General features: G+C 34.2%; 4 protein-coding genes across 4 annotated transcripts in view; 3 read left to right on the plus strand and 1 right to left on the minus strand.

The window, feature by feature from the left end:
* The window catches only part of LOC123684502 (transient receptor potential-gamma protein), a 138,382-nt gene that overhangs the window by 108,725 nt on the left and 2,940 nt on the right, over positions 1–26,717 (minus strand). Inside the window, exon 2 of the mRNA XM_045623788.1 lies at positions 482–524. Within this exon, the coding sequence (XP_045479744.1) occupies positions 482–512 (31 nt within the window). The 5' untranslated portion in view covers positions 513–524. The remainder of the gene's footprint in view (positions 1–481; positions 525–26,717) is intronic.
* LOC123684484 (piggyBac transposable element-derived protein 2-like) lies at positions 12,150–13,571 on the plus strand. The gene is made up of 3 exons (XM_045623769.1): positions 12,150–12,178; positions 12,384–13,149; positions 13,440–13,571. The coding sequence occupies exons 1-3, from the start codon at positions 12,150–12,152 to the stop codon at positions 13,569–13,571; spliced, it is 927 nt and encodes a 308-aa protein (XP_045479725.1).
* LOC123684505 (cytochrome P450 4d8-like) lies at positions 13,593–26,526 on the plus strand. The gene is made up of 8 exons (XM_045623794.1): positions 13,593–13,918; positions 19,227–19,427; positions 19,723–19,908; positions 21,503–21,870; positions 23,043–23,111; positions 23,171–23,342; positions 25,414–25,587; positions 26,254–26,526. The coding sequence occupies exons 1-8, from the start codon at positions 13,762–13,764 to the stop codon at positions 26,415–26,417; spliced, it is 1,491 nt and encodes a 496-aa protein (XP_045479750.1). The 5' UTR covers positions 13,593–13,761; the 3' UTR covers positions 26,418–26,526.
* Positions 15,134–17,420, plus strand: LOC123684507 (histone acetyltransferase KAT6B-like). Its single transcript, XM_045623796.1, is given in 2 exon segments — positions 15,134–16,954; positions 16,956–17,420. Coding segments are annotated over 2 exon segments (1,434 nt in total). The 5' UTR covers positions 15,134–15,937; the 3' UTR covers positions 17,373–17,420.

Raw genomic sequence — 26,717 nt, forward strand, 5'->3', positions numbered from 1 at the left:
AAATTTAGTACACTGTTCATCCCGAAGGAAGAAGACAAGCCATTCACCAGCAATGAAAGTGGGTGTGCGTGTGAGTCTGCTGAGATCGAACACATTGAAGCGATTGTTCAGATAATTCGACTAAAAGGTGAATCAAATTGAAGGATTTGTATAGAGAACGAAGAAGAATTCGAAGTCATTAAAAAATCTTTAAAAAATTTCAAGATAAGCACTAACTTGGCGACAAGAGCTTTAGAGTGCACTTGCATTCTTGTACCTATTGTTACCTTGGGGAGCTATTGCTATTTTAATTTCTATCTCCAAATCATCCATTATAGATTTTAAATCTTCGATGAAAGAATTATTGCAATTTATGGATTATTTTGGTATTCTGAACAGTTTTTTCCCATTTGTATCGAGCTACTTGATAATATTCGAATATATATCATTAATTTTCCAGAATTCTCATTATTACAATCATAAACAAATTAATTGCACTTACCAACATCATTTTCTCCTTTGTCATGATCCATCCATTCTGAAAACTTCAAAGTAACGATCAATCAATTACTTTTAAATTCATACGATAGTAAATGCACATAATAAAAGAGACAATTTTAAATAATGCTACAATTGAAACAGAAAGTCGTTCAAAATTGAACATCCAATCATATCAGAGAAAAATAAATAACTTTTTAACCGGAATCACTTAAGTTGCCAACATATATATTATATATACATATAATAATATTATTATATGATATTTTAGCTGAATATAGAGAATATCGAATAATATTCCCATTTTAAGAGGGATTACCACCACGTAGTTTTTCGCGTATCAGTCAGAGTTTGGTACCCATTCATTTCCTCTCCAGCGCTCCTGCGATGACCAAACTTTTTACATTCACTTCATCATATTCCTCTTTTCTAAGCAAATAAGTAGAGGACAGCACTGTACGATGACTTTCGCAACATTATGGTTTTATCCTTTTTGTAATGATTTTTGGTGAGTTTTTTTTTTCACGAATATTTTAAAAATATATCACTGGACTTTACAAAGTACATATCATCAATTTTTTTGGGAAAACCGAAAAATTACCAATTTTTTTCATTTTTCATTCGCAAATTGAAAATATTTACTTTATTCCATGTATACCTATAGGTACCTCCAATAGACACTCGAACTTGGAACACCTGTATTTAAAACAAAAATCGACATGTGAATTTGTATAAAAAAAAAATTAATGAATATAAATTTGAAGCTGTAAAAATATCAAGAAGGAAAAAATTATTTTTCTGCGAATATCCTAATGGATAAAGTTAATTCTGATCTCAATCTAGATGGATGAGGACCTACAATTGAAACTGGGAAATGCGAAACAGGTCTTCCAGAAATGGAACATCTGAAATTCACATCCTGTGTTCCAGATTCTCTTTCTGGCGAATTCCAAGTAATGAACGAACCGGCAAGGTTTTCATGAAATGAGGGATTCATCCTAATAAAATATTCTTGGACGATAAAGTCTTCTACTGTCGTCGGCTGAGATGAGACCAGATGAAATAAGATTATTTTGTTTGAAGCGGAATAAAAAGTTAAGAATATAGAAGTAATTTGTGTTTTAATGACTGTTTCCTATTCAAATATGTATATATACAGTATTTCAGGTTAGAGTTAGAATAATAAGATATCAAAAAAATCTTGAAAAAGTATAAAATTTTACAGAAAACCAAAAAGTCTGAAAATTTCAGAAATTTATACTTGTATTCTTCCTCAATACATAGTATGAACTCCATATGCATCAATATATCTGCTTGGTTGCTTCTCTGCAAGCTTTCCAACAAGTTATTGAGAATATCCAGCCCAATTTGTTGCCAAAAGGGGGTTTTCCTAAAAACTGACAATTTATTTATTACTCTCAATTCTTTGAAAGGAGAAAAATGGGACGCCACTGAGTTATTTCGAACTAAAAATCACTTTCTAATCTTCCATGTGTTTTTTCGTATGCGGCGCCATTTTTATCTCAACTCAAATACATTATCAAGAACTTTCTAATGATTGATAATAATTGATTAATTAAATGAAAAATTATAGGTATGTTAAGGGTTTTTTTTTAGAGCTATAGAACTTGCAATAAAACAACGATGGATTATTCGATTGACATGAATTTCATTTATCCGCAAGATAATCTTGTGGCATTACATTTTAAATATGATTTCTGGCATATGACCGCCACGGCTGGCTCGGATGTAGTCCAATCTGGACGTCCAATTTTCGATGACTTTTTCCAACATTTGTGGCCGTATATCGGCAATAACACGGTGAATGTTGGCTTCCAAATGGTCAAGGGTTTGTGGCTTATCCGCATAGACCAATGACTTTACATAGTCCCACAGAAAGTAGTCTAGCGGTGTTAAATCACAAGATCTTGGAGGCCAATTCACAGGTCCAAAACGTGAAATTAGGCGGTCACCAAACGTGTCTTTCAATAAATCGATTGTGGCACAAGCTGTGTGACATGTTGCGCCGTCTTGTTGGAACCACAGCTCCTGGACATTTTGGTTGTTCAATTCAGGAATGAAAAAGTTAGTAATCATGGCTCTATACCTATCACCATTGATTGTAACGTTCTGTCCATCATCGTTTTTGAAGAAATACGGACCAATGATTCCACCAGCCCATAAAGCGCACCAAACATCTTAATACTCTCAATATTTTGAAATAAGAAAAATGGGACGCCACTGAGATATTTCTAACTTAAAATCACTTGTGAATCTCCCATGTCTTTTTTTCGTATTCGGTGCCATTTTTATCTCAACTTAAATACATCATCAAGAACTATCTGATGATTGATTAATTAATTGAATAAAAATGATGTTGATCTGCATAAAAATGGTGTCTAATACGGAAGGAGGCATGGATGATATTTTGTCACAAATTGAATGAAGAATTCAAGAATTATATCTACTTGAAATATTTCAGTGACGTACCATTTTTTTTCCAAAAATATAGAGATCATCATTAACGCTGATGAAATACATAAAATTATAAGTTCCATGTTAACAAAAGTGCAGTTTTCATCTCTTGAAACCCATCAAATTTCATTTGAATATTGAATATTTGAATAGAAAGCATTTTTCATCATTTTTTCAAGCATAATCACCCCCTAAAGTTTCTCGCCCTTATTCACTAACACCCTGTATACATAATGTAGGTCAGGAATGAAACCAAACAGCGGTTAATTCAAAAATAGATTAGTTCATATATTTCCGACCAACAGTTCCTGATAACCACAAAATTATATAGCTTTATTCCAACGATTCGTTTTAAATAGAATGTCACAGGTAATGATCGATGGAAATTCGAACCAAAAGTGCATACACAAATCGTAACGAGCAATTCAAGGGACATTAGCCTAGGTTTCATGATTTCCTTAACAACCGTTCCATCCAGTGGAAGTTGGGCCAAATGTTTATTCACCCCTCGGTGAGGTTTTTTCCTGGGTCATTGCACCCACAACCACGCTACAATACGGTAGCCCATTCTATTGATATTTTACAATCCGCCAGGATTATCGATTCAAAATTTCATGACTTGCAAGAGGACATTAAACGTTACGTCTTTATTATGATATTTAATGATCTTGAGGGCCGATATCCATGAAGGATTTCTAAAGGGTGTTTTTTTAGAGCTATAGAACTTTAAATTGCAATAAAACAACGATGGATTATTCGATTGACATGAATTTTACTTATCCGCAAGATAATCTTGTGGCATTACATTTTAAATATGATTTCTGGCATATGACCGCCACGGCTGGCTCGGATGTAGTCCAATCCAATCCAATTTTCGTTGACTTTTTCCAACATTCGTGGCCGTATATCGGCAATAACACGGTGAATGTTGGCTTCCAAATGGTCAAGGGTTTGTGGCTTATCCGCATAGACCAATGACTTTACATAGCCCCACAGAAAGTAGTCTAGCGGTGTTAAATCACAAGATCTTGGAGGCCAATTCACAGATCCAAAACGTGAAATTAGGCGGTCACCAAACGTGTCTTTCAATAAATCGATTGTGGCACGAGCTGTGTGACATGTTGCGCCGTCTTCTTGGACCACAGCTCCTGGACATCATGGTTGTTCAATTCAGGAATGAAAAAGTTAGTAATCATGGCTTTATACCGATCACCATTGACTGTAACGTTCTGGCCATCATCGTTTTTGAAGAAGTACGGACCAATGATTCCACCAGCCCATAAAGCGCACCAAACAGTCAGTTTTTCTGGATGTAACGGTGTTTCGACATACACTTGACGTATCCATTCAACCAGAAGTGCGCTTCATTTCTAAACAAAATAAAATGGACGTAGTGCGCGATACGTATTCCGCACAGAACCATTATTTTCGAAATAAAATTACACTATTTGCAAGCGTTGTGCAGGCGTGAGTCTATTCAAGATGAATTGCCAAACCAAACGGAGAATAAATCCCTTAACAGCTGTTAAATCGGTCGCCATCTTGAACAATAATGCCAACTTAAAGTTATATACCTCGAAAAAAAACACCCATTACTTCTTTTCTTTATGTTCTTTTTTTTAGTCTATTATTTGATGCACTTCTTAACGTTTCTATGAGAATTATCACTGGAACCATTAGATCCACACCTTCACATAAGTTACCCGAAAAAAAAAATTCTAAACGATGGTGATCTGCTATTTATACCCGTTTTAGAGAAAAGACACACGAAAGACCAGAACACAGGTTTCACCCAACACAAGAACTCTAATTACCAGCCACAACAAAAACGAAAGGTGATCAAAGCACTTGTCACAGGACAATTGAAAAGTCCCCGGTGTTCCATAGTAAAACACATTTTTTTTGGCAAAATTCGATTTTATTATTCAACATATTTGCCTTCGAGGGCGATACAGCGATTATAGCGATCTTCCAACTTTTCGATACCATTTTTGTAGTACGATTTGTCTTTCGCTTCAAAATAGGCCTCAGTTTCGGCGATTACTTCTTCATTGGCGCAAAATTTCCTTCCAGCGAGCATTTTTTTAAGGTCCGAGAACAGAAAAAAGTCGCTGGGGGCCAGATCTGGCGAATACGGTGGATGCAGAAGCAATTCAAAGCCCAATTCATCCGTTTAGCCATTGTTTTCATTTATTTGTGACACGGCGCATTGTCTTGATGAAACAGCACCTTCTTTTCTTCAAATGGGGGCCGTTTTTTAACGAATCAATCCTCTAATCAATCCAATAACGCTGTTCATGGTTTTTCCTCGCTTTGGATTCGGTTCATTGTGTGCAGTCCACTCAGCCGACTGTCGATTGGATTCCGGAGTGAAATGATGGAGCCAAGTCTCATCCATTGTCACATATCGATGCAAAAATTCAGTTTTATTGCACTTAACCACCTTCAAACACTGCTCAGAATCATTAACACGTTGTTGCTTTTGATCGATTGTGAGCCCGCGCGGCACCCATTTTGCACACAGCTTTCTTATGTACAAATATTCATGAATGATATGATGTACACGTTCAGATGATATCTTCACAATGTCTGCATCTCGATCAACTTCTCTTTACGGTCATTCAAAATTATTTCGTGAAATTTTTTGATTTTTTCGTCGGTGACAGCCTGTTTTGGGAGTCCACTGCATTCGCTGTCTTCGGTGCTCTTTTCACCACGTTTAAACTTAGCATACCATTCAATGATATTTGATTTTCCTGGTGCAGACCTCAAAAACTTTTCATCAAGCCAAGATTTTGCTTCAACTGTATTTTTTCTCTTCAAAGAGCAACTTTTCGTCAATTTAATGAAAGTGACAAGGAAATTTGTCGTTCGGAATGGAATTCTAGTAATGTCTTTAACAAGAGTCTAATCGTTGACTCTTCAGAAAAAGTTTTATATTTCGATCTCCCTAGGAAAATTTGGTGTACTTCAAATCGACTCAGCACTGGTCATGGTCGTTGCAATAGTACGCTCTTTAAATGGCATTCTATTGAATGTCCACTATGTGAGTGAGGCCTAGAAGAAACCATTGACTGGAAATATATTCCCAATAATAAACCAAAAATCGAATGAACAAGTTTCTGGGTTAAAGAGTTATCTTGTTTACGGCCAGACGGACGTACGTTCTTGAATTTGATCACGTAATCCTTACAGATAGGTAGATGCTCATCATTTGATATAATTTTTAGCTCATAATTAAAAAATAACAGACATTGCAATTGTTTTCGATGAACGACCTCTCAAAGAGATTGAATTCAAATCACTAATTGAAAATTGCATTCGTTCGATCAATTTGTTTATTATTGCACGACATGGAAGATCAAATGTCAAATGTCGCATACTCAAGTGCTGACCTACATTAAAACTTCATCGAGAAGCTAGTTAAAAATTAATTGAAAGTTTGAGCGAAATGGTTCAGGATAATTTGATGAAAATTAACCGGTGCTAACCTTTCAAATTTAATAATTTTCGATAAGGGAGATGGATATAACGACTTGAAATAAACTTTTTGAATAACTCTGATGGAATTTTCTATAAAGTTTTCGTTATGCATAAAAGTATTTGTTAAAGCGAAATGAAATTGATTATTTACTAAACATCGAATTTTAGTTTCTTTCTGTATTTTCCGGAAGTCGCAGACTACTTCACACAGTTATAGATTGCGGTTTTTCCTCATAACTCTTAAAGTATTTTTTTTAGTAGTTGGTTTGCTCAAGTAACCCCTACTATTTTTGTACGTAGAATCGACTGGAATAATAAAAAATATAAGTTCTAATTTGAAAATCTTGAGTTTTGATGAATTTGAGGTGTCCAAGTTGATGATTTTCTTTTAAACACCATGTACATTTTTGGTCCAAGCCGCAAACAGTCTTAGAATACTACGTATTCACAGAATCGAAAAAAAAATAGGTTTCTTCGAAAAAAGCTTTTTCTGCCGAAATATTAAAAAAATGTGGGTCCTCGTCGCAACCATTTTTTTATAAGAATCCCATCAACTCATAAACCATTGAGTTCTACCTAAGGTATGGCATATTGCCGAAATTTTCTTCAAAAGAGCTATCTAATGATGCAATAATATACTGAATGTGCTATTTGAAATAAGGAAGTAGTAGTCTGTTTCCGGTATAACCGGAAGTTGTAGAGATCTGAAAATATTTTAGGGGGAAAGATCATTGTCTCAAACCCCAATATGCAAATTTTCAGCTCAAAATCATGATTTGTTTTCCATAAGAATGAGCTCTTGTTAGTGATATATTATATGTAAGAAATTTGCACTCATTAGTGATCATTACTGTGGATGATGTAGTCTTAAGTTTTGATAATTTTTATATCTTTTGTTGAGATAGGTTGTTGGAAATTGATTTTGATTGGTTGAATTATTTGAATACCGGCTACTGTATTATATTTTGTTTATTTAGAAGTCACGTACAACTCACGCCTCTGTGATTATATGTATGTTTCTACTCTGTAGCTTACAGAATAAACCATATTATTATTATTAGGGGGTGTTTTTTTTTGAGGTATATAACTTTAAGTTGGCATTAGTGTTCAAGATGGCGACCGATTTAACAGCTGTTAAGTGATTTATTCTCAGTTTGGTTTGTCAATTCATCATGAATAGACTCACGCCTGAACAACACTTGCAAATATTGTAATTTTATTTCAAAAATAATGGTTCTGTACGGAATACATATCGCGCACTACGTCCATTTTATTTTGTTTAGTGATGAAGCGCACTTCAGGTTGAATGGCTACGTCAACAAACAAAACTGCCGCATTTGGAGTGAAGCTAATCCTCAAGTGTATGTCGAAACACCGTTAAATCCAGAAAAACTGACTGTTTGGTGCGCTTTATGGGCTGGTGGAATCATTGGTCAGTACTTCTTCAAAAACGATGATGGCCAGAACGTTACAGTCAATGGTGATCGGTATAGAGCCATGATTACTAACTTTTTCATTGCTGAATTGAACAAGCATGATGTCCAGGAGCTGTGGTTCCAACAAGACGGCGCAACATGTCACACAGCTCGTGCCACAATCGATTTATTGAAAGACACGTTTCGTGACCGCCTAATTTCACGTTTTGAACCTGTGAATTGGCCTCCAAGATCTTGTGATTTAACACCGCTAGACTACTTTCTGTGGGGCTATGTAAAGTCATTGGTCTATGCGGATAAGCCACAAACCCTTGACCATTTGGAAGACAACATTCGCCGTGTTATTGCCGATATACGGCCACAAATGTTGGAAAAAGTCATCGAAAATTGGACGTCCAGATTGGACTACATCCGAGCCAGCCGTGGCGGTCATATGCCAGAAATGATATTTAAAATGTAATGCCACAAGATTATCTTGCGGATAAATAAAATTCATGTCAATCGAATAATCCATCGTTGTTTTATTGCAATTTAAAGTTCTATAGCTCTAAAAAAACACCCTTTATTATAAAGGTCTAATCGACTATCGCGGTGAATCAACCTCTATATTCGAAGTGCAATATGCATTGCACCCCAGATATCAACTCAATATATCTCGACCATAGAACATTATACTCTTTTCGAGAACTCAAAACGTCACATCAATCATGCTCACAAAATCCGCACGTACCACAGAGGACAGTAATGGCATTCATATTTGTACGGAAGCGTGAGTAAATCCAAAAGGTAATCACAACCCCCGAACGATTATTCAACTTTATGGAGTCAACGGCCTACCTTCCGAATGAAGGTGCTTGTCAGGTCTTTGACACCGTGACCTATTGATGATTGCACCGTCACGTTTACCCATATAATCTGGGCTAACTCGCCGTGCCAAATAGTGTCATTCTGAGCTTGGGCGCATAAGAATTCTTTAGGGGTTGAAGGCTCCGATGTACCGGGTTTTTCACCATAATTTGACCCCCCCTTTAACTTTGTTACAAGAAGAGATACAAAAAAATGGTTTTTACAAAAGTTTAACGAAATCGACTAGTGTTTTTTGACATGATTTCACAAAACAAAATATATACAGAGTGGGCAACATATTGATTGCAACTTTATTTTTTCAAATGGAACACCCTGTATATTTTTCTATATTTGACTAGCTCTTTTTCTCCAGATTTCGAATATATAACATATGTTTGGCCTATCTTCCTTATTCTGAGTACCACAGAGTTTAAAATTCTAAGAACCACCTGGCAAGCTGAATAATTGTTTTCAATTGGAAGGCTGCGATATTCAGAATGCCTTTTTTGAGTTATCTCGTTGGCTACAAACATACGTTTGTCATTGAATAAAACAATTAATCGAATATGCACTACACAGAAGCGGAAAAATTTGAAATATTTTCGCTTTATGTGGGAAACAATAAAAATAAGAAAGCTACACGGAGAGAATATATGGAGTTGCATCCAAATGATCCAATTCCAATATATAGATAATGAAAAATGTATGTCATATCGTTGCCAACGAGATAACTCAAAAAAGGGAGTTATCGCAGCCTTTCACTTGAAAATTGATTACTTCTGTTACATATTCGAAATCAGGGGAAAAAGAGCTAGTCAAATATAGAAAAATATACAGGGTGTTCCATTTAAAAAAATTAAGTTGCTATCAATATGTTGCCCGCTCTGTATGTATATTTCGTTTTGTGAAATCATTTTACAAATTACTAGTCGATTTCATGAAACTTTTGTAGAAAACATTTTCTTGTACCTCTTCTAGTAACAAAGTCAAAGGGGGGGGGGGGTCATATGCATCTTTGAATTGAATGATTCAATATTCGGCGTTGAAACAAAACAAAAAATGGATGCATCAAGCGAATTAGATCTGGAATAACAAAATACTCCACACGAAATTATTGCATCTGCTCATACAATAACCGAAAATGGACTTCCTCAAAAAGCAAAGAATATAGCTATATGAAAAATATTGTACTCATTTTATGGGCTGGAATTAAGAAAAGAAGATGAGTTTCTGGCATATTTTCAGGATTCATCAATGCAATGGAAGGACACATTGAAAGTTCAATACGGAATCGGATAAACATAGCAAATACTTTGATCTCTTCAATAACTGGCTCCAACTCTGATGTATTGAACAAGTTCTCAACCACAAATAGTACGTATACAAATATAACTAATTTTCTGAAAAATATGTCTATCCCTATCCCGTTCAACAAATCAGCAAAAATACGTGTTTGCATCGAAAACCATCAAGAATTATTGTAAAATGCACATTTTCAATGAAAAATAACAAAAAAGTGAAAAATACGAGGGGGCGTTAAAGTATAGTATATAACATTACTAGCAAGGTAAGAGGGTTTTTACTGGCGAATGGAGGATATAATTGACGAGCCGCAGGCGAGTCAGTTACCTCCTTGAGCCAGTAAAACCCGTTACCTTGCGTGTATTGTTTTATATTTTATTTGTTTCTCATTTGTAAAAAGGTTAGATAAATTCAAAAAAAATCTCAATAATTTGTCTCAAATGTCGTAAGCTATCATAGACATATATTTATATAAGTCTATGTAAGCTATGGAAGCGTTGCCATGAACATGTCTGTTTATTTTTCTTTACATTTGTTTTGGCGAAAGCGAGAATGAATGTACCAAAAGAAATTATTGAGGCAGCCAGTAGTGTAGCTTCAAGTTTATTACCTGCAAAATCAGCTTCAAGGTACGAGCGAGAATACGACGACTTCAAAAAGTGGCAAAACAAAAATAGTGTGATTGGGGTAACTGAAGATGTTTTGTTGGTCTACTTGAATCAACTATCAGCTAGATTCTGCCCTAATACTTTATGGGCAAAATGGTCTATGCTGAAAAGCTGCTTGGAAATGAAAGAAAATGCCCCTGTTCGCAGGTTTGTTTTCCTTAAAAAATTCATTGAAAAATATGACGTTTATTTGTCATTTGCAGATTTCAAAAGATAATAGCGTTTCTGAAACGAAAAAATGAGCGTTATACGCCAAAAAAGGCCAAGGTATTAAGTAAAGAAGATGCTGAACAATTTCTTTTACATGCTTCTGATGACCAGTGGTTGCTGGCGAAAATTGTAACAATATTTGGGATTTTTGGATGTTGTCGATGTGACGAAATTCTCTCCTTAAACATGAATGATGTAGAAGATATGGGAAAATACGTTATATGACGATAAAACAAAATTTTCTAATGTAAATAATACTACTAACTTGTAAAAATTTTGCAAGTTAACTGTCAGTTTTACAAGTTAGTGACTTGATAAAATAAACTTTCTTGATTAATATTGTGTTTTTGGAAACTGACATTTACAAATGAGAAACAAATAAAAGAATTACCACTATCTATTACAAATATTTGAATTCATTCCAGTAAACGTTTCGTGTTTTGTTTCACGACTTTGCACGATCATACTCGGTTACACGTCGCTTTTGATCGGTCAGTATCGGGCTTTAATTAATGTATCCAATCAAAAAGATGGAAATGACAAGTATGACATTGCGGCGCCGACACGAACTAAAACTTATATTTTCAATTTGGTCGAATGTCATTGCATTCAAAATTTGACGAGTGCATTCACCATGTTTTTAGACATCTTAGTTTTAACATTTGGATTGTTTTCTGAGTTTCTCTCTATGTTCCGTAATACAAATAAACGTATTATTTTTATTTGATTTCAACAATCGTGTAGAACGTATGTGTAGTCTGTTACTCGTCTAGAATGAAAATCCGTGAAAATCCTATGCTCGTGAACCCAGGCCGGTCCTTGGAAAGATTCACTCGCATCGGAACTTCAAATTTTGGACGAATTGTACAAAATACAGTTACAGTTTGATCATGGAAAGATACACGCTTCAACAACGTCCAGGAATTGTTGAATTGTTTTAAGGGGTTTTAAGTTCGAAATGTAATACCTAAATTCTTAATATCCAATTTTTGGCAATAAAAGAATGTAACATGGGTACCTAGTAAAAAACCTGTTTTGATTAATGATCACAACCTTAACCCAGATATGCCTAACGTACTACACATAGTACAGGCAAAAAACGTGCTAGTGCGCATATTGTAAAACATCTGGAACCTAAACGAACCTTTTTTTACGTTCATATTGCAACGTTCGAGACCAGTAAACAATTTTTGTCAACGAGGCAAGTGTATCCATGAATTTTAGAGCAGTTAAGTTTTGTGAATTCTGAGATATGGCGGAACACGTGATTCGGTTTGAAAGGTGAGTAATATAGTACCATTTATTATGATTCAATTATTTTTTTGTATGGTTATTTTTATTCACAAAAGATGTCTCTTTCGGAGTGCATACAAATAAATATAAAAAAAGCAACAGCTTTTTATATATGAAGTGATATTTTCCGGTGTACTAAATATAGTACGCTAGGCATATTGATAACGTATTTTATCGAATACATTTTTTTCAGGGGATTGACATTAGAACAAGCACTCGCGTTGATCGAGGATGAGTCAATAGAAAATGTGAGAGAAGTAGCAATTTTTCCACCGATAAATGCATGTACAGAAGTTTCAGATGAAGATTCAGGTAAAGAAGATTTCTTGGATTTGAACAATTTGCCTGGTGCCCAATTACAAGCACCTGCGGAAATACAAACAGAAAGTACTGACGAATATTCCTCTGAAGATAATTTACCTCTTTCTATATGGAAAAGAACTTGTCAAAATAATAGAAAGAAAACTAACCCCAAAAAGAAGAAAATTTATAATTGGGTAAAAGAAGACCTTATTCTTCCTTCGATTGCTAATTCTGATATGAATCTGAAATATCAAAGTTCAAGTTTTCCTGTGGTGCAATTTTGCCGGTTTTTTGATGATGAGGTTCTTGATTTGATTGTGAATGAAAGTAATAGATATGCCGCTCAAATAAATAGAAAAACCATTATCGAAAAATCAGAAATCAAAAGTTTCATTGGAATTTTGATACTGAGTGGTTATATTTGTGTACGAAGGAGGAGAATGTATTGGGAAAGAGAACGAGATAGCCATAATGATCTAGTAGCTGAAGCTATGACCAGGGACAAGTTTGAATATATTATGACTAATCTTCATGTCTCTGATAATACGAACGATGGAATAGATCATCTAGTTATTCCACAGCCAAAACAAACGAGATGTAGGCATTGTCATGAAAGAACAATAACTAGATGTAAAAAGTGCGATGTTGGTCTACACGTAAAATGTTTTGTGTTATTTCATACACGTTCAAATTGACTTCATAAATATAAAATATTCATTTTGAGGTTGTAAAAGAGTGTAATAGTATAGAGAATAAATTTGTTAACATTTTTGGTCAGTTTCATTTTTTTGCCGTGTATATGCCTAGCGTACTACCTATAGTACACTAAAATTTTCCTACTTCCTATGGAAATAAATTAATTTAAATAATATTTCCGTTTTTTGTTAATGCTTTTAACCAACAATTCCAAAAAATATTATAAAAACAATCAAAATTTAATTTTTAGGCATATCTGAAAGTAACGGCTGAACGAGTTCAAAATTTAAATGTTTATGAGCTGTGTACGGACGTTGTCGAAGCCATAGAAATCAGGTCGTCCGTGTCCCCCCCTTATTCACACAATTCTCCAACTAAATGACCTCGTCTCGTCTCGTATATTCTCAGTTTTTTATCGGAACGTTTCTGCACCGCCTATGAATCGCGAATTGAATCACAGTAGATGCCGAACCACACAATAAAAATCACTAGGGAGTACTCCTACAGCAGCCTTATATAAAGAGCCCGTGTAAACATAACCTATATGTTATTCATTGTACGAAAATTGCAGGATGTACGTCTTTCTAAGCTTAATTTCGACAGCTATCTGTGTTTACATAATATGGTTCGTGGAAAAACAGCGACGTATCAGAAGAATTTTGTCGAAGTTTCCAACTCCACCAATGAAATTTTTTTATGGAAATGCTGAAGATTTTATTTCAAAAGAGGGTATGTAGCTTGACTGAAAACAATTGTTAATTTTGATGAATTAAGGATGAAATCATTTTGCAAGCTGAAGCACCAAATTATTTTTCCAGTATTTTTCTTTTTGATTTATTATCTAGTCATTTTTTCAATTTTTTTTAGAGTATTCACCATAAAATGAACATTATTTAAAATAGATTAAATGAAATGATGAAATATAATAGAATAAAATCAAAATTTGTTACCTTCTTTCGTTGGTATAATTTCATTTCATTTTTAGAATATCGAAATTATGACGGTTGAATGTTATGTTTCTTTCAAGTTATTCGAGTATTCATGCAACAAAAATGATGAATTATTAGTTTATATTCAGTATATATTAGTTTTTTTGAGACAGAAATATGTATAAACTCGATGTTTCATATAGATACAATTGTGTTTAAAATTAATATATGCTCTTTTAAAAATGTATACCTACTATAAAAAACATTGAAGATAAATTATCGTCAATTATATATTCAGTACAGATGAATATTTACTTCTCTCTTTAACTCTTCAAATATTAATCTTCTTTTATAATTAAGTATAAATATCAAAAATAAAGATAAATTCTAAAACTGGTGAGGAAAGAACTAAACTCTTATCTAAACTAAATATTAAGTTGAAGATAATTTGATTTTAATTATTTTTTCTATATCTATATATGTAATTAACGATAATTTGATTATAATATTTTCCATAGTACCTAAACATATTTGAGATTCTATAACCACTCAGGACTTTCAGCGTTTTACGAGTAATCAATATTAAATGAACAAAATTTGAAATAGATGAAATGAAATGATGAATATAATAGAATAAAATCAAAAATTGTTACCTTCTTCTTCTTCTGGGTATACTTTTATTTCATTTCAGATATTATGACGGTTGAATGTTTTGTTTATTTCATATTGATAAAAATAAAGAAAAATTCTAAAACAAGTAAGGAAAGAAGCAAACATTTATCTATACTGAATTAAGTTGAAGATAATTCTGATTTTAATGGTTTCGGTATATATGTAATAAGAGATAATTTGTTTTCAATGTTTTCTATAGTAACCATATTTAAGAGAGATTGATAAAAATAAAGATAAATTCTAAAACAGTTACGGGAAGAAGTAAAAGTGAAAGTAAAAGAAGTACTTATTTATCTATACTGTATATTTAGTTGAAGATAATTTGATTTTCATATTTCTGGTATATATGTTATTAAAGATAATTTGTTTTCAATGTTTTCTATAGTAACCATATTCAAGACAGATTCTATAACCACCCACAAAAAACGATGATTTTCATTATGATATTCTAGTTTTTTATTATGTTTTTTCTCATTCTGGGAAATAAAATGAGATGTAGGTACATATTTATTTTTTTGTATTGGAATACCAGGAAAATGTTTGAGAGTCGTTGTCATGACACTAGTGGTAGCTCATCGTTATCTTTATCTTTTCATGTTCACATGGGCCGTTCATTGTTTTCTTTTTCTTTTTTCGCTTGTTCACTTCTCCCTTCCCTGTTCTAGAATTAATCATCTTCCATAATCACTTACAAACCATAAGGCTCACATAATCATTTACGAATAACGAGAGTTCAAAAAATATATTAGTCGACAGATTAATAAGAGAACACTATCAAAACTCAATTATGGAAGCCCTTCCATTGAAAACTTACCACTTCAAGAAAAGAAGAAGAAGGAAAATCAAGATATTCGATGATTCAAACATCGAAATCAAACTCTTAGACGACCATTATCATTCAGTTGTTAATGAGTGACCGTTCAAGATTGTACATCAATCGAGATACCTATGTTAGTGATCAAGTGATTTTAGTGCTATAATATTTTGATATCTTAAAATATCATGGATCTAGTCCTGAAATTTTTATTTGAGAGACTTTTATAAAATATTAATTTTTACTTTATATTTTGATACTATTCATTTAGTGTGAAAAACTTGTGATTCTCAAGAAAATATTGTTTTTATTCGACAGTGAAATCGATCAAATATGACTATTTATAACCTAGAAGAAGTGTGCAACAATGTTGGAGACATGCCTATCCAGAGTATCTACTGGACCAACAACAAACTGGTTGAAAACTACAACAGACTGAAAAATGCTGAAAAGAACAATGGTAAAAATATACAGAGAATAGACAACACCGACAATGAGAAGACGAAAATCGCACAATGTGAATCGACCAGTGATAGTGGAAGTGATAACGAGGACGAAAACGTGTCATCTTTACCACCGGGAGTAACTCAAGAAGATGTGGATCTTTTCAAAAGAGCCCAAGAGATAGCTAGAACGAAAACGACATCTAAAGAAGATTTAAATACACTGGTTCCAAACTCTATGTGTATAGGTGCCCTGGAAAGAAGGCCTGCTGCTATCGAGTTTGGAAAATATGAAATTACGACCTGGTACTCCAGCCCTTTTCCTGAAGAATACCTATTTTCGCCGAAACTATTCATGTGCGAGTTTTGTTTGAAATTCACAAAGACCAAAGCAATCCTAGAACGCCATCAGAGCAAGTGCCATTGGAGATGTCCCCCAGGTAACGAGATCTACCGTCGAGAGAATTTGTCAGTATTTGAAGTAGACGGCAATCTCAACAGAATATACTGTCAGAATCTGTGCCTGTTGGCGAAACTCTTCCTGGACCACAAAACTCTCTTCTACGACGTTCAGCCTTTCCTGTTCTATGTTTTGACCAAAAACGATGAGACAGGTTGTCACTTTGCCGGATACTTTTCCAAGCAGAAGCATAACCCACAAGACAACCTGTCTTGTATTATGACGATGCCACAGTATCAGAGACAAGGATTCGGGAGATTTCTAATGGAATTCAGTTACCTTTTATCTAGGAGAGAAGGTAAGCTGGGTACTCCGGAGCAACCATTTTCAGACTTGGGGCGTATATCTTACCATGCTTATTGGAAATCTGTTGTACTCGGATATCTAGATAAGCACAGGGAAGATGAGCTAACTATCGAGGACATCAGTAAGGACACGGGCATTGGTTGGCCAAGATATTGCCACAGCTCTGCATCTACTTGGTTCCGCCAGATCTGGAATTACTGATGAAAAAAAGGTAGTTCTAGCAGTAGACGGGAAAAAGGTAGATGCAGACGCTGAAAAAATGAGAACCAATAAAAGGAAGATATTGATCGACCCGGAACGTCTGAAATGGGCTCCATATGTAGGATCTCTCTTGAAAGATAAAAGGTCGGATGCCGAAGAAGATATTCAAAATGATCTCCATTGCCAACCTGAGAAGTTGAAGAGAGGTAGAAAAAGGAAGAGGTCCAAAGATTCTCAATCAGTAGAACCTGAGAAATCGTCCGTCAAGTTGAAGAGAGGAAGAAAAAGGAAGATTTCGTACCCTCTTCAAACTCAAGAACTGAAAAAAAGGAGATCTCAAAACAATTCTCTCAGATGAAGCGGTTGAATTGCCTGGAGGGATGATAAAAATGACCTCATCAGGAAGGAAAATAAGACTTCCTTCAAAATACACTGAGTACATATAGGTACATCAAATTTACAAGGGAAAGGAAGAGAAGAACAACAGATCATTTAACTTCTTTCACTTGGAGACCTGGAGGAAGGGACTGCTCAAGTTTTCCAGCCTTTACCTTATCTGTGATAACTGAGGTGTACAGGAATCTTGAGCACCTTAGTTTGAATTTTGTGTTTCCAAATTCTTCTTCATTTTAAAAGACTTTGCGTCCTTCCTTCTCGCCGTAAGGAGGAACTCCTTGATCTCGTTGATTTCTCTTGGCATTTTGTAGATTAACTTAGTTCGGTCACCAAGGTAAAACGAAAAGAAAACGTGCTTGCTTCAACACCAATACGTCAATACGAATCGGAAAGACAATATAAATTTGGAAACGAAAGATAATAGTTATTGGAAGTTAGTTCTATTCTGTTCGGTTGTATATAAATAATGAACAAGAACAGAGGATATAAAGATTGTTGAATTCCAGTGAAACACATCCTCGTTAATTTTCTTGATGTTCGAACATGATTGGTTGTCATTTGTAAAGTTAATTATAAGTTTATTTTATAAATGATTTATTATTACTCTTTTTGTAAAAAAATATTACTTGAACAATATATCTTATAACTTTTATTACAAAGTTGTTTTTTATTGATCCTATATATTACATCAGCGATCAGGTGAAAAACCAATAAATTATGTTTCTCTTCTATGATATTAATTATTCTTTTTTAATCAACTCCCTTGGAAATTACTGTTTTGTTTCATTCAGAAAGTTATATCATTTGACTTCGTGGTTCAGTTCAATGGAAATTAGGAACAACAGACTTCTAATTCTAGAATTATGAGTATCTCTTTTTCGAAAGAAAACTAATCTGAATGTTCATTCTGAAATGAAGAAATGAGAATGAAGAAATGTTTTTAAACATAACAACACTAAGTAAAAAAGATAACTAACCTGAAACAAAAATTGAGATTTGAAAGTGAATTTTCCAACTGTACAATATGAAATAAATAATAACAATCAAAATCCATTAAATTAATAAATAAAATCAATATTTTAAAGTTGAAATCTAATGAAAATCAATATCACAGAAAAAAAATTCGTAGACGCTTCTCTGTTGAATTACAGATATAGACATATACTAAGTATATTGTATAATAATAAATAACAAAATATTTTCGAAAAGATCCTATTATAATATATGAAATATGTATCAGTAAGTACTATTTATAACCTTATTGCAGAATGTTTTCAAATTTTCTATGGATATCGCGAAAAATACATAAAACTCGAATCGAAGAATAAATTATATATCACATATTCTTCGTTAAAGCCCTAGGATTCGAATGAATGTCATAATAGTTATTTATAATACAAGTGCAGAAGGCATTGATATTCTTCCACGAGTTCAAAATTCAAAAACGAGCCACGAAGTGGCGAGTTTTGGAATGAACGAGTGGTAGAATGAGCCTTCTGTACGAGTATTATACATTATTTTCTCTAATTCATTGCATTTTCATTGAAATTAATGAAATATTTCCATAAATATAATTTAGTGATTTTTGCATTGAAAAATGTTGGTTGGCAGAACTGATTTCTTTAAGGCAATTTGATGAATTGACAGATAAAGCCGTAGCGGAAAGTTCGGAGAGCCAACATAGAATAATAAAATATAACCATGAAAACTGTGCGTTTCTGATATATTCTCGCACGATTTTGTTCTACAAGATGTGGAAGAATGAACGGAATAACCACAGAATTAGAGAAATCATGTTTTTTCTACATTTTCGAAGGTATGTTGAGAGCCTTCAACGATTATACGAAGAAATATGGAGACATAGTCTATACACGAATTGGTCCACTATATCACGGTCTCCTATTCACTGATGCAGATTTGGCCAAAGAAGTTTTTCAAGCAAATATAAACTTGACGAAAGGAAGCGCTTATGAATTCTGCAGAAGTTGGCTGGGACATGGCCTACTAACCACAGATGGTGAGTTTTTTGATATAATTCGGTCTTCGTATTGATAGATAAAAGTAGTATAACATATATGGCACAAGCCACAGCTTCGCTTCGGTAGTATTCAGATGAAACAGTATTTTTTCTATACACGAAACTCGTTTCAATGTGTTCTTCAAAATTCTTGATTTTCAGTAATTTTCGATAGACGTGGCAACGTCGCAAAAAATTCGAAATCGAAGACCATTTTGAGAAAATTTTGGATAACTCAAAGCCTACTCTGACATATTCTTCTGTGCAATTTGAGAATATTTCAAATTTTTTCCAGAAAAAAGGTGGAAAAAGCAGCGCAAAATTGTTACACCAGCGTTCAATACTCAACTCCTCATAGAATTCATCCCTGTATTTGATAAGCAGTCAAATATTCTCATCGAAAAACTTGATAATGCCCCTTCAAAAGATTCCTTGAACATACATCGTTTCATCGGTTTGTGTTCCTTGGATATTACTTGTGGTAAGTAATTTATCATTATGTGTATTTTTAACTTAAGGTAGAACACAAAGGGTCTTGAAGTAAGTCACCACTCTAGCCTTAGATAAATATAATTAGTTATCTATAGATATCATTCAAAGAATCTAATAAAAGAAATTACCTCTATACAAATTCATTCATGCGATGCTTCATTGGCTCTTCGACCAATTAAAAGACAATTAAAATAATTCTAATCAATCAGAAAAATCATTCAAAATTAGAAAAAATCAGGTCAAGCATTTATGCGCCAATTAGGCTCACCACATAATAGTCTATAATAGGTATATGTGGTCTCCAAGGGTGCAATTGTTGCATAAATGAACGGGCGATCAAAAGCCCCTATCTTCACGTCAGTGCTTCTCTGATTTTCTATAATTCTGATGACGCTATATGCACTAAAATTTACATAAAGATTGGAATTCTTTTTTTTCATTCAATTAATCTCAATTAGGCCTCAACCCCTGTAAGCTCTTCTTCATAAGAACCAAATTTCTTTTTCTGAAGCATTTCTTTGAGATTTATAAAAAACCCAGTAATCGCTGGGTGCCAGATCTGGAGAATAAGCTGGCTGATCAAATAGTTCGAAGCACAATTCGTTCATTCGTTCAATTTGACCATGGATAACCTTGCAAGTTGATTTTAGAGATTTTGGTCGGTATATTCGAAGATTATTGTGATTATGATAAAATGTTTTTGGTGTTTCAGTTATTTTCAATAAATGGAATACTTCCATAACCAATAAACCTAAATCTTCAAATCCTCATAATTCAACATTCATTTTAAATTGAAGGGAATCACTAATACAATTATGAAGCGATGAGTAGTTCAGTGTTTTCATTAAGTACCTACTAAATAGAAGTGTATCTATAAATTTAGTAACAAGGGAAGACAGGGAATTTTATGATTTTGCAATATCATAACCAGCAATAAAATAGAATGAAGCAGTCAATTATTCCATAAAAATGATCATCCAAACATGGAATTCTACTTTAATGAGCGTGAAGGTTACCTACTTTATTACATTTCTCAAACTATTTTTGAATACATTTTATCTAGATTCTAGCGCCTGTACCTGCGATATGAATAATTCAATTTTTATTTTCAAGCTAGAGCATCTGACAAGTACAATTCATTTCGGAATTCTCATTCATTTTAGAACTTATAAGTTGTCCTAGAGGGCGCAGTTTTTGCATTATATTACATACATACACTGTGACACAGCTCAGCTAGAGTAATCGGAGAATTGAGACAAAATGGGGTGTTCCATTTAAAAAAAAAGGCGGTGACGTCATTACTCGAAAGTAATTCACCCTGTATATTAGATTATTATTTTAAAATACGGTAAATTAATATCAAAAATCGATGTGTTTCAGGATTATTTCTTTAAATGATCTGTTTAGCTAAAAATGAATTTGTTCCATACTTTACGGACACAGTGTATACATATACTCCCTAAGTTTTGGTATACTATTAGTTTTTAATTATCCATGTTTAGCAGACGAGTGAGGGTGATAATAATACTGTTGCCTCTGATGTTGATTATTATTATCTTCATGAAGCTAAATCGAATTTTCAGAAACATCCATGGGAGTGAAATTAGGCGCCCAAAACGAACAAAACACCGAATATGTGATAGCTGTGAAAGAAATGTGCAGAATAATCGCTACTAGGAGTTACTCCATGCTGAAAGCAATGAAGTTAACGTACCCATTCACCGAAGACTACAGCATCGAAAAAAAAAGTGTTAAAATTCTGCACGGATTCACAGACAGAGTGGTTCAGAAGAAAAGGGAACAACGTAAGGAACAGACCGAGTCTAATTTGGATCAAGATGGCCGTAGCCGAAGATCCAATCTCTTAGACATCCTCTTGGATTATTCAGACAAGGAGAAATTATTGTCTGAGAAGGAGATACGAGATGAAATCCACACCTTTATGTTCGCTGTAAGTTCCTTCATTGGAATCCTTGAAGTGATTTTAATAGGCTAGATGACAGATCTTAAAATCCCCTCTTTTTCGATTCTTCGAAACTGTCATCTAGCCTATTCTTTTGAAAATATACTAACTGACAAAGAAACACCCAGAAGGAGGAAATTTTTTTTAGTAAAACATAGATATTATAGCAAGGAGTAAATGATTGAAAGTTGGAGAAAAAAAGAAGGGTTTAAAATTTTTTTTAATAAATATGTTAATGATGTGTTTGTCCACCGCGATTATCTATATGTATACTCCCCAACACGTCTCGGCATTGATGCAATAAGATGGTCTATTTCTGCTTGAGGGATACTATCCCTTGCTACCTGTACTTTATGTCTCAGAGCCGCCAAATTCCGTGAGGGCTGGGGTAAATTTCCAAGCCTTCTACCCATGATATCCCAAACATGCTCTATGGGCGAAATATCGGGGGATCTGGGCGGCCAGGGCAAAGGATTCACATGGGGCCAGTTAATGTAAGGGAGAACATATGCCACCACTATTTCTTGAAAGTAACTCAGCGCTGTCATGTTACCTCGAATAAAGACTTGCATGTGCAATAGCACCCCATACCATAACACCGACTGTCCGGTGTACATGGAGCTCAACATCAAACTGAGGTTCACGTCTTTCTCCCCGATGTCGTCTAACCCTTCTTCGGCCATCATGTGCACCCAAGGAGAATCGAGATTCATCAGAAAAGACGACCTAATGCCATTCCACATTCCATTTTTGACGTTCTCTGCACCACTGTAATCGTTGCCGACGATGCTCAACCGTCAGAGGTAACACAAGATGGGGTCGATAATGCTGCAGTCCAAAAGACCTTATCCGGCGGTAAACCGTTCGGAAAGATTCAGGATGGCCTTGTTCTCCTAACCACTCATCAGCCAAAGATCGAGTTGTCGCAAATCGGACTCTAATGGTCATAAGTCTTGGATGTCGATCTAGAACTTCATTTTGCCCATTCGATGTTCGGTGCCTACTTTTCTTCGATTTTGGGCATTATCAAACCACGCTTGACAACATCTAATACCCACAGAAATAATCGGCTGAATTGTTTTAAGTGAACTATCCTACTGAATGACAAAGCAAAAGAAAATAACAAGAATCAATTTTTAATTTTTTTCTTTTTTTCACAGGGTCACGATACTGTCACAGCTGCAATGAGTTTCTTCGTCTACGAAATCGCCAAGAATAAAGATTTACAGGTTGAATGACTAAACATCAATTGTAATTCTATAGTTGGCTTGTAAAATTTGTGTTGCAGGATTTACTTTATCAAGAGCAGCAGAATGTGTTTGGAAGTAACATGGATAGAGATCTGGATCAAAGTGCCATTAACGACTTGAAACTTTTAGACTCTGTCATCAAGGAGACAATGAGGCTGTATCCTCCTGTGCCTGTTTACACTAGGCTGGTGACAAAAGAATTTGTTTTCGGTAAGAACAATTTTGGCTATTTTTACCAATTTCAAATTCCCGATGCCTGAACTGTCTGAGAAAATAGATTTTTTTCTGGTTTAACCCAGGATTTAACATACCAATTGAGAAATCCCCGGTCTACCATAGTAAAACACATTTTTTTGGGCAAAATTCGATTTTATTATTCAACATAGTAGCCTTCGAGGGCGATAGAGCGATTATAGCGATCGTCCAACTTTTCGATATCATTTTCGTAGTACGATTTGTCTTTCGCTTCAAAATAGGCTTCAGTTTCGGCGATTACTTCTTCATTGGAGCTAAATTTCTTTCCAGCGAGCATTCTTTTGAGGTCTGAGAACAGGAAAAAGTCGCTGGGGGCCAGATCTGGCGAATACGGTGGATGCAGAAGCAATTCGAAGTCCAAGTCATGCAATTTTTCCATAGTTTTCATTGATTTGTGACACGCCGCATTGTCTTGATGAAACAGCACCTTTTTTTTCTTCAAATGGGGCAATTTTTTATCGATTTCATTCTTTAAACACCATATAATAATTGCTGTTGACGGTCTGACCCTTTTGGAGGTAATCAATCAATATACCTTGCGCATCCCAGAATACTGATGCCATAACCTAGCAAGCTGACTGTTGTGTTTTCCTCTCTTCGGATTCGGTTCAGCATTGTCACATATCGACGCAAAAATTCAGATTTATTGCACTTAAACAGCTTCAAACACTGATCAGAATCATTAACACGTTGTTGCTTTTGATCGATTGTGAGCTCGCGCGGCTCCCATTTTGCACACAGCTTTCTCATGTACAAATATACGTGAATGATATGATGTACACGTTCAGATGATATCTTCAGAATGTCTGTTATGATCAACTTCACTTTACGGTCATTCAAAATTATTTTGTGATTTTTTTTTATTTTTTTGTCGTTGGCTGCCTCTTTTGGGCGTCCACTGCGTTCGCCGTCTTCGGTGCTCTTTTCACCACGTTTAAACTTAGCATACCAATCAATGATGGTTGATTTTCCTGGTGCAGACCCCGGAAACTCTTCATCAAGCCAAGATTTCACTTCAACTGTATTTTTTTCCTTCGAAAAGCAATATTTTATCAGCACACGAAATTTGTTTTCCATCTTTTTCAAATAACTAAAGTAGCTAAACTCACAACGCAATATCTCACAAACTAATGGTTGGACTGCTGTCAAATTTTGACACGTACCTATCGTTTGGGGGTTGGTACTAACTAAAAATCATATGGATTTAATACTAGCACCGCCATCTGTGCATCAGACCGGAAACTTTTCAATTGGCCTAATATATGAAGTATCAACATTGTTGAATCGATAAATATCGCAGAAGTCTTCATTTGGTCAACTCACCTAAAACCGAGCCTAAAACTGTCAGTTTAGTTGCGTTCATTATTTCTTATCGTGTCCTATTCAAATGAAAGAATTCCCTTGATGCTACCCTCCCTTTTCATGAACTTCGAGATGAATATTTCGTGCTGAACTGACTGCAGCATTCCATGAGTCTCTCTTTGCTGTTAACATTACTATCGTCCTGCTATAATGTATTCAGCATTTAATATTCACCCATTTCAATTTAATCATATTATTTCACTATGCCGATTAGATTATACTAATAATGAGTTCTGAGTAAATTGCATGAATTCTGACAACTGTCAGCTGTGTTTGATTGTAACAGGTTCTATAAAAATGCTGTGGATTCTTAACAACAGCAAGAAAAAATGCATTTAACATTGTTCTATATCGTTTTTTATCGACTGGTACTCTTCGACCATTTTCTTCAAAAAAATAATATGGACAAATCACTCAGCCAACATTTACTGCACACTAGACAGTGACTTTATCTGCTCAGGTACCAGTAGGTTGCCTTACTTTGAAAAAGCAAAATTTTTTTAATTTTTCATAACTTTTTTTTTTTATTGTTACTTATTATTTGTCGTATTTCTTCTAATCGATGTGGGTAATGTCCCCAATATCCCCCCTCATTTCATACTCATAATAGATACAATGGTGTCAGAACTGTTTCGTATCACTTGGTGTTTTTTCTTTTTTGCAGATGGAAAACTCATTCCGGAAGGTATAACGATAATACATTTTGCCTATGGGACTCACAGAAATCCGAAATATTATGATAATCCAGACACTTTCGATCCTTATCGATTCGAGGATCCAAAAAATTTGACAATTGGTTCATATTTACCATTCAGTACAGGACCAAGAAATTGTATAGGTAAATAATAATTATAATATTCAAGATTCTTCATTATGTATTGTCATATACAAGGCAAACATTATTTTAAAGCAAAGTCTAGCTTTCGCTTCTATTTCACCTCAAAAAAAAAAATAATAATGAATACAAAAAAAAAATAAAAAAAAAAAAAAATAAAATAAAAAAATAATAAAAAATAAATAAAAACAAATAAGTAATAAGAACACAAATGATTAATAAGTAATGAGAATTCAATGAAATGAACCAACTATTTGAAAACTGAAAAAATGAAAGAACATAATTTCTAAAATTAAAGCCTCAGCTGAAGAAAAATAAAAAAATAAGGTAAACCCAACGAAAATCGGAGAATTGAGGTCTAAAATTATCGAAGAGATCTGTCAGTCTCTTCGAGTAAAGAAATGAAAATTCAAATTTCAATTTTCCTGGGTTATATCAAAGTATTTAGTCTAAGAGGGCGTAGACATCAGACTTACGTGAATGTTAACTGAAAGTTACTAAAGTTGTAATAATCGACAGAAATTTTTAAAGCATTCAACGCATGTTTCGACAACAACGTTGTCATTTTCAGAAACAAAATTTACTTCCACGGAGATTCGCACGCTTAAGGATCAGCATCCCATTCTGAAACATCCTGTATATTCATATTACTCTATTGATTTTCTTCAGGTCAGAAATTCGCCAACAACGAGATGAAAGTGATACTGTCCAAACTTATAAGAACATTTGAATTCAGGCCAGCAGAACCAGAGCACGAGCTGGATTTGAGAGCTGAGGTTGTCTTGACATCCAAAAATGGTATAAATGTGAAAATAATAAGAAGACAACAGTGATATAGTCTGACAATTTTTTTAAAATTTTATTAGTGTGTTGATGTCCAACAGTATTATTTAACTATCTTTGTGATGTTACAAAACGGTGTAATAAAACGTATTAAATGAAGTGAGTTTATGGTTTAATACTTGAGGTAATTTTAATTTATCATATTTCAATAAAAGGTACATGTTTGGGATCATAAATATGAAGTTTTGTATTGTATGAATAACTTTCTTGCCAAATTAAATTAAAAAGAGGATTTTAATGATACCCTAATGACTTAAAAGGTATATTTTTACAGCATCGTTAGAGAAAGT

The sequence above is a fragment of the Harmonia axyridis genome, chromosome 7 (assembly GCF_914767665.1).
Source record: "Harmonia axyridis chromosome 7, icHarAxyr1.1, whole genome shotgun sequence".
Taxonomy (NCBI): domain Eukaryota; kingdom Metazoa; phylum Arthropoda; class Insecta; order Coleoptera; family Coccinellidae; genus Harmonia; species Harmonia axyridis.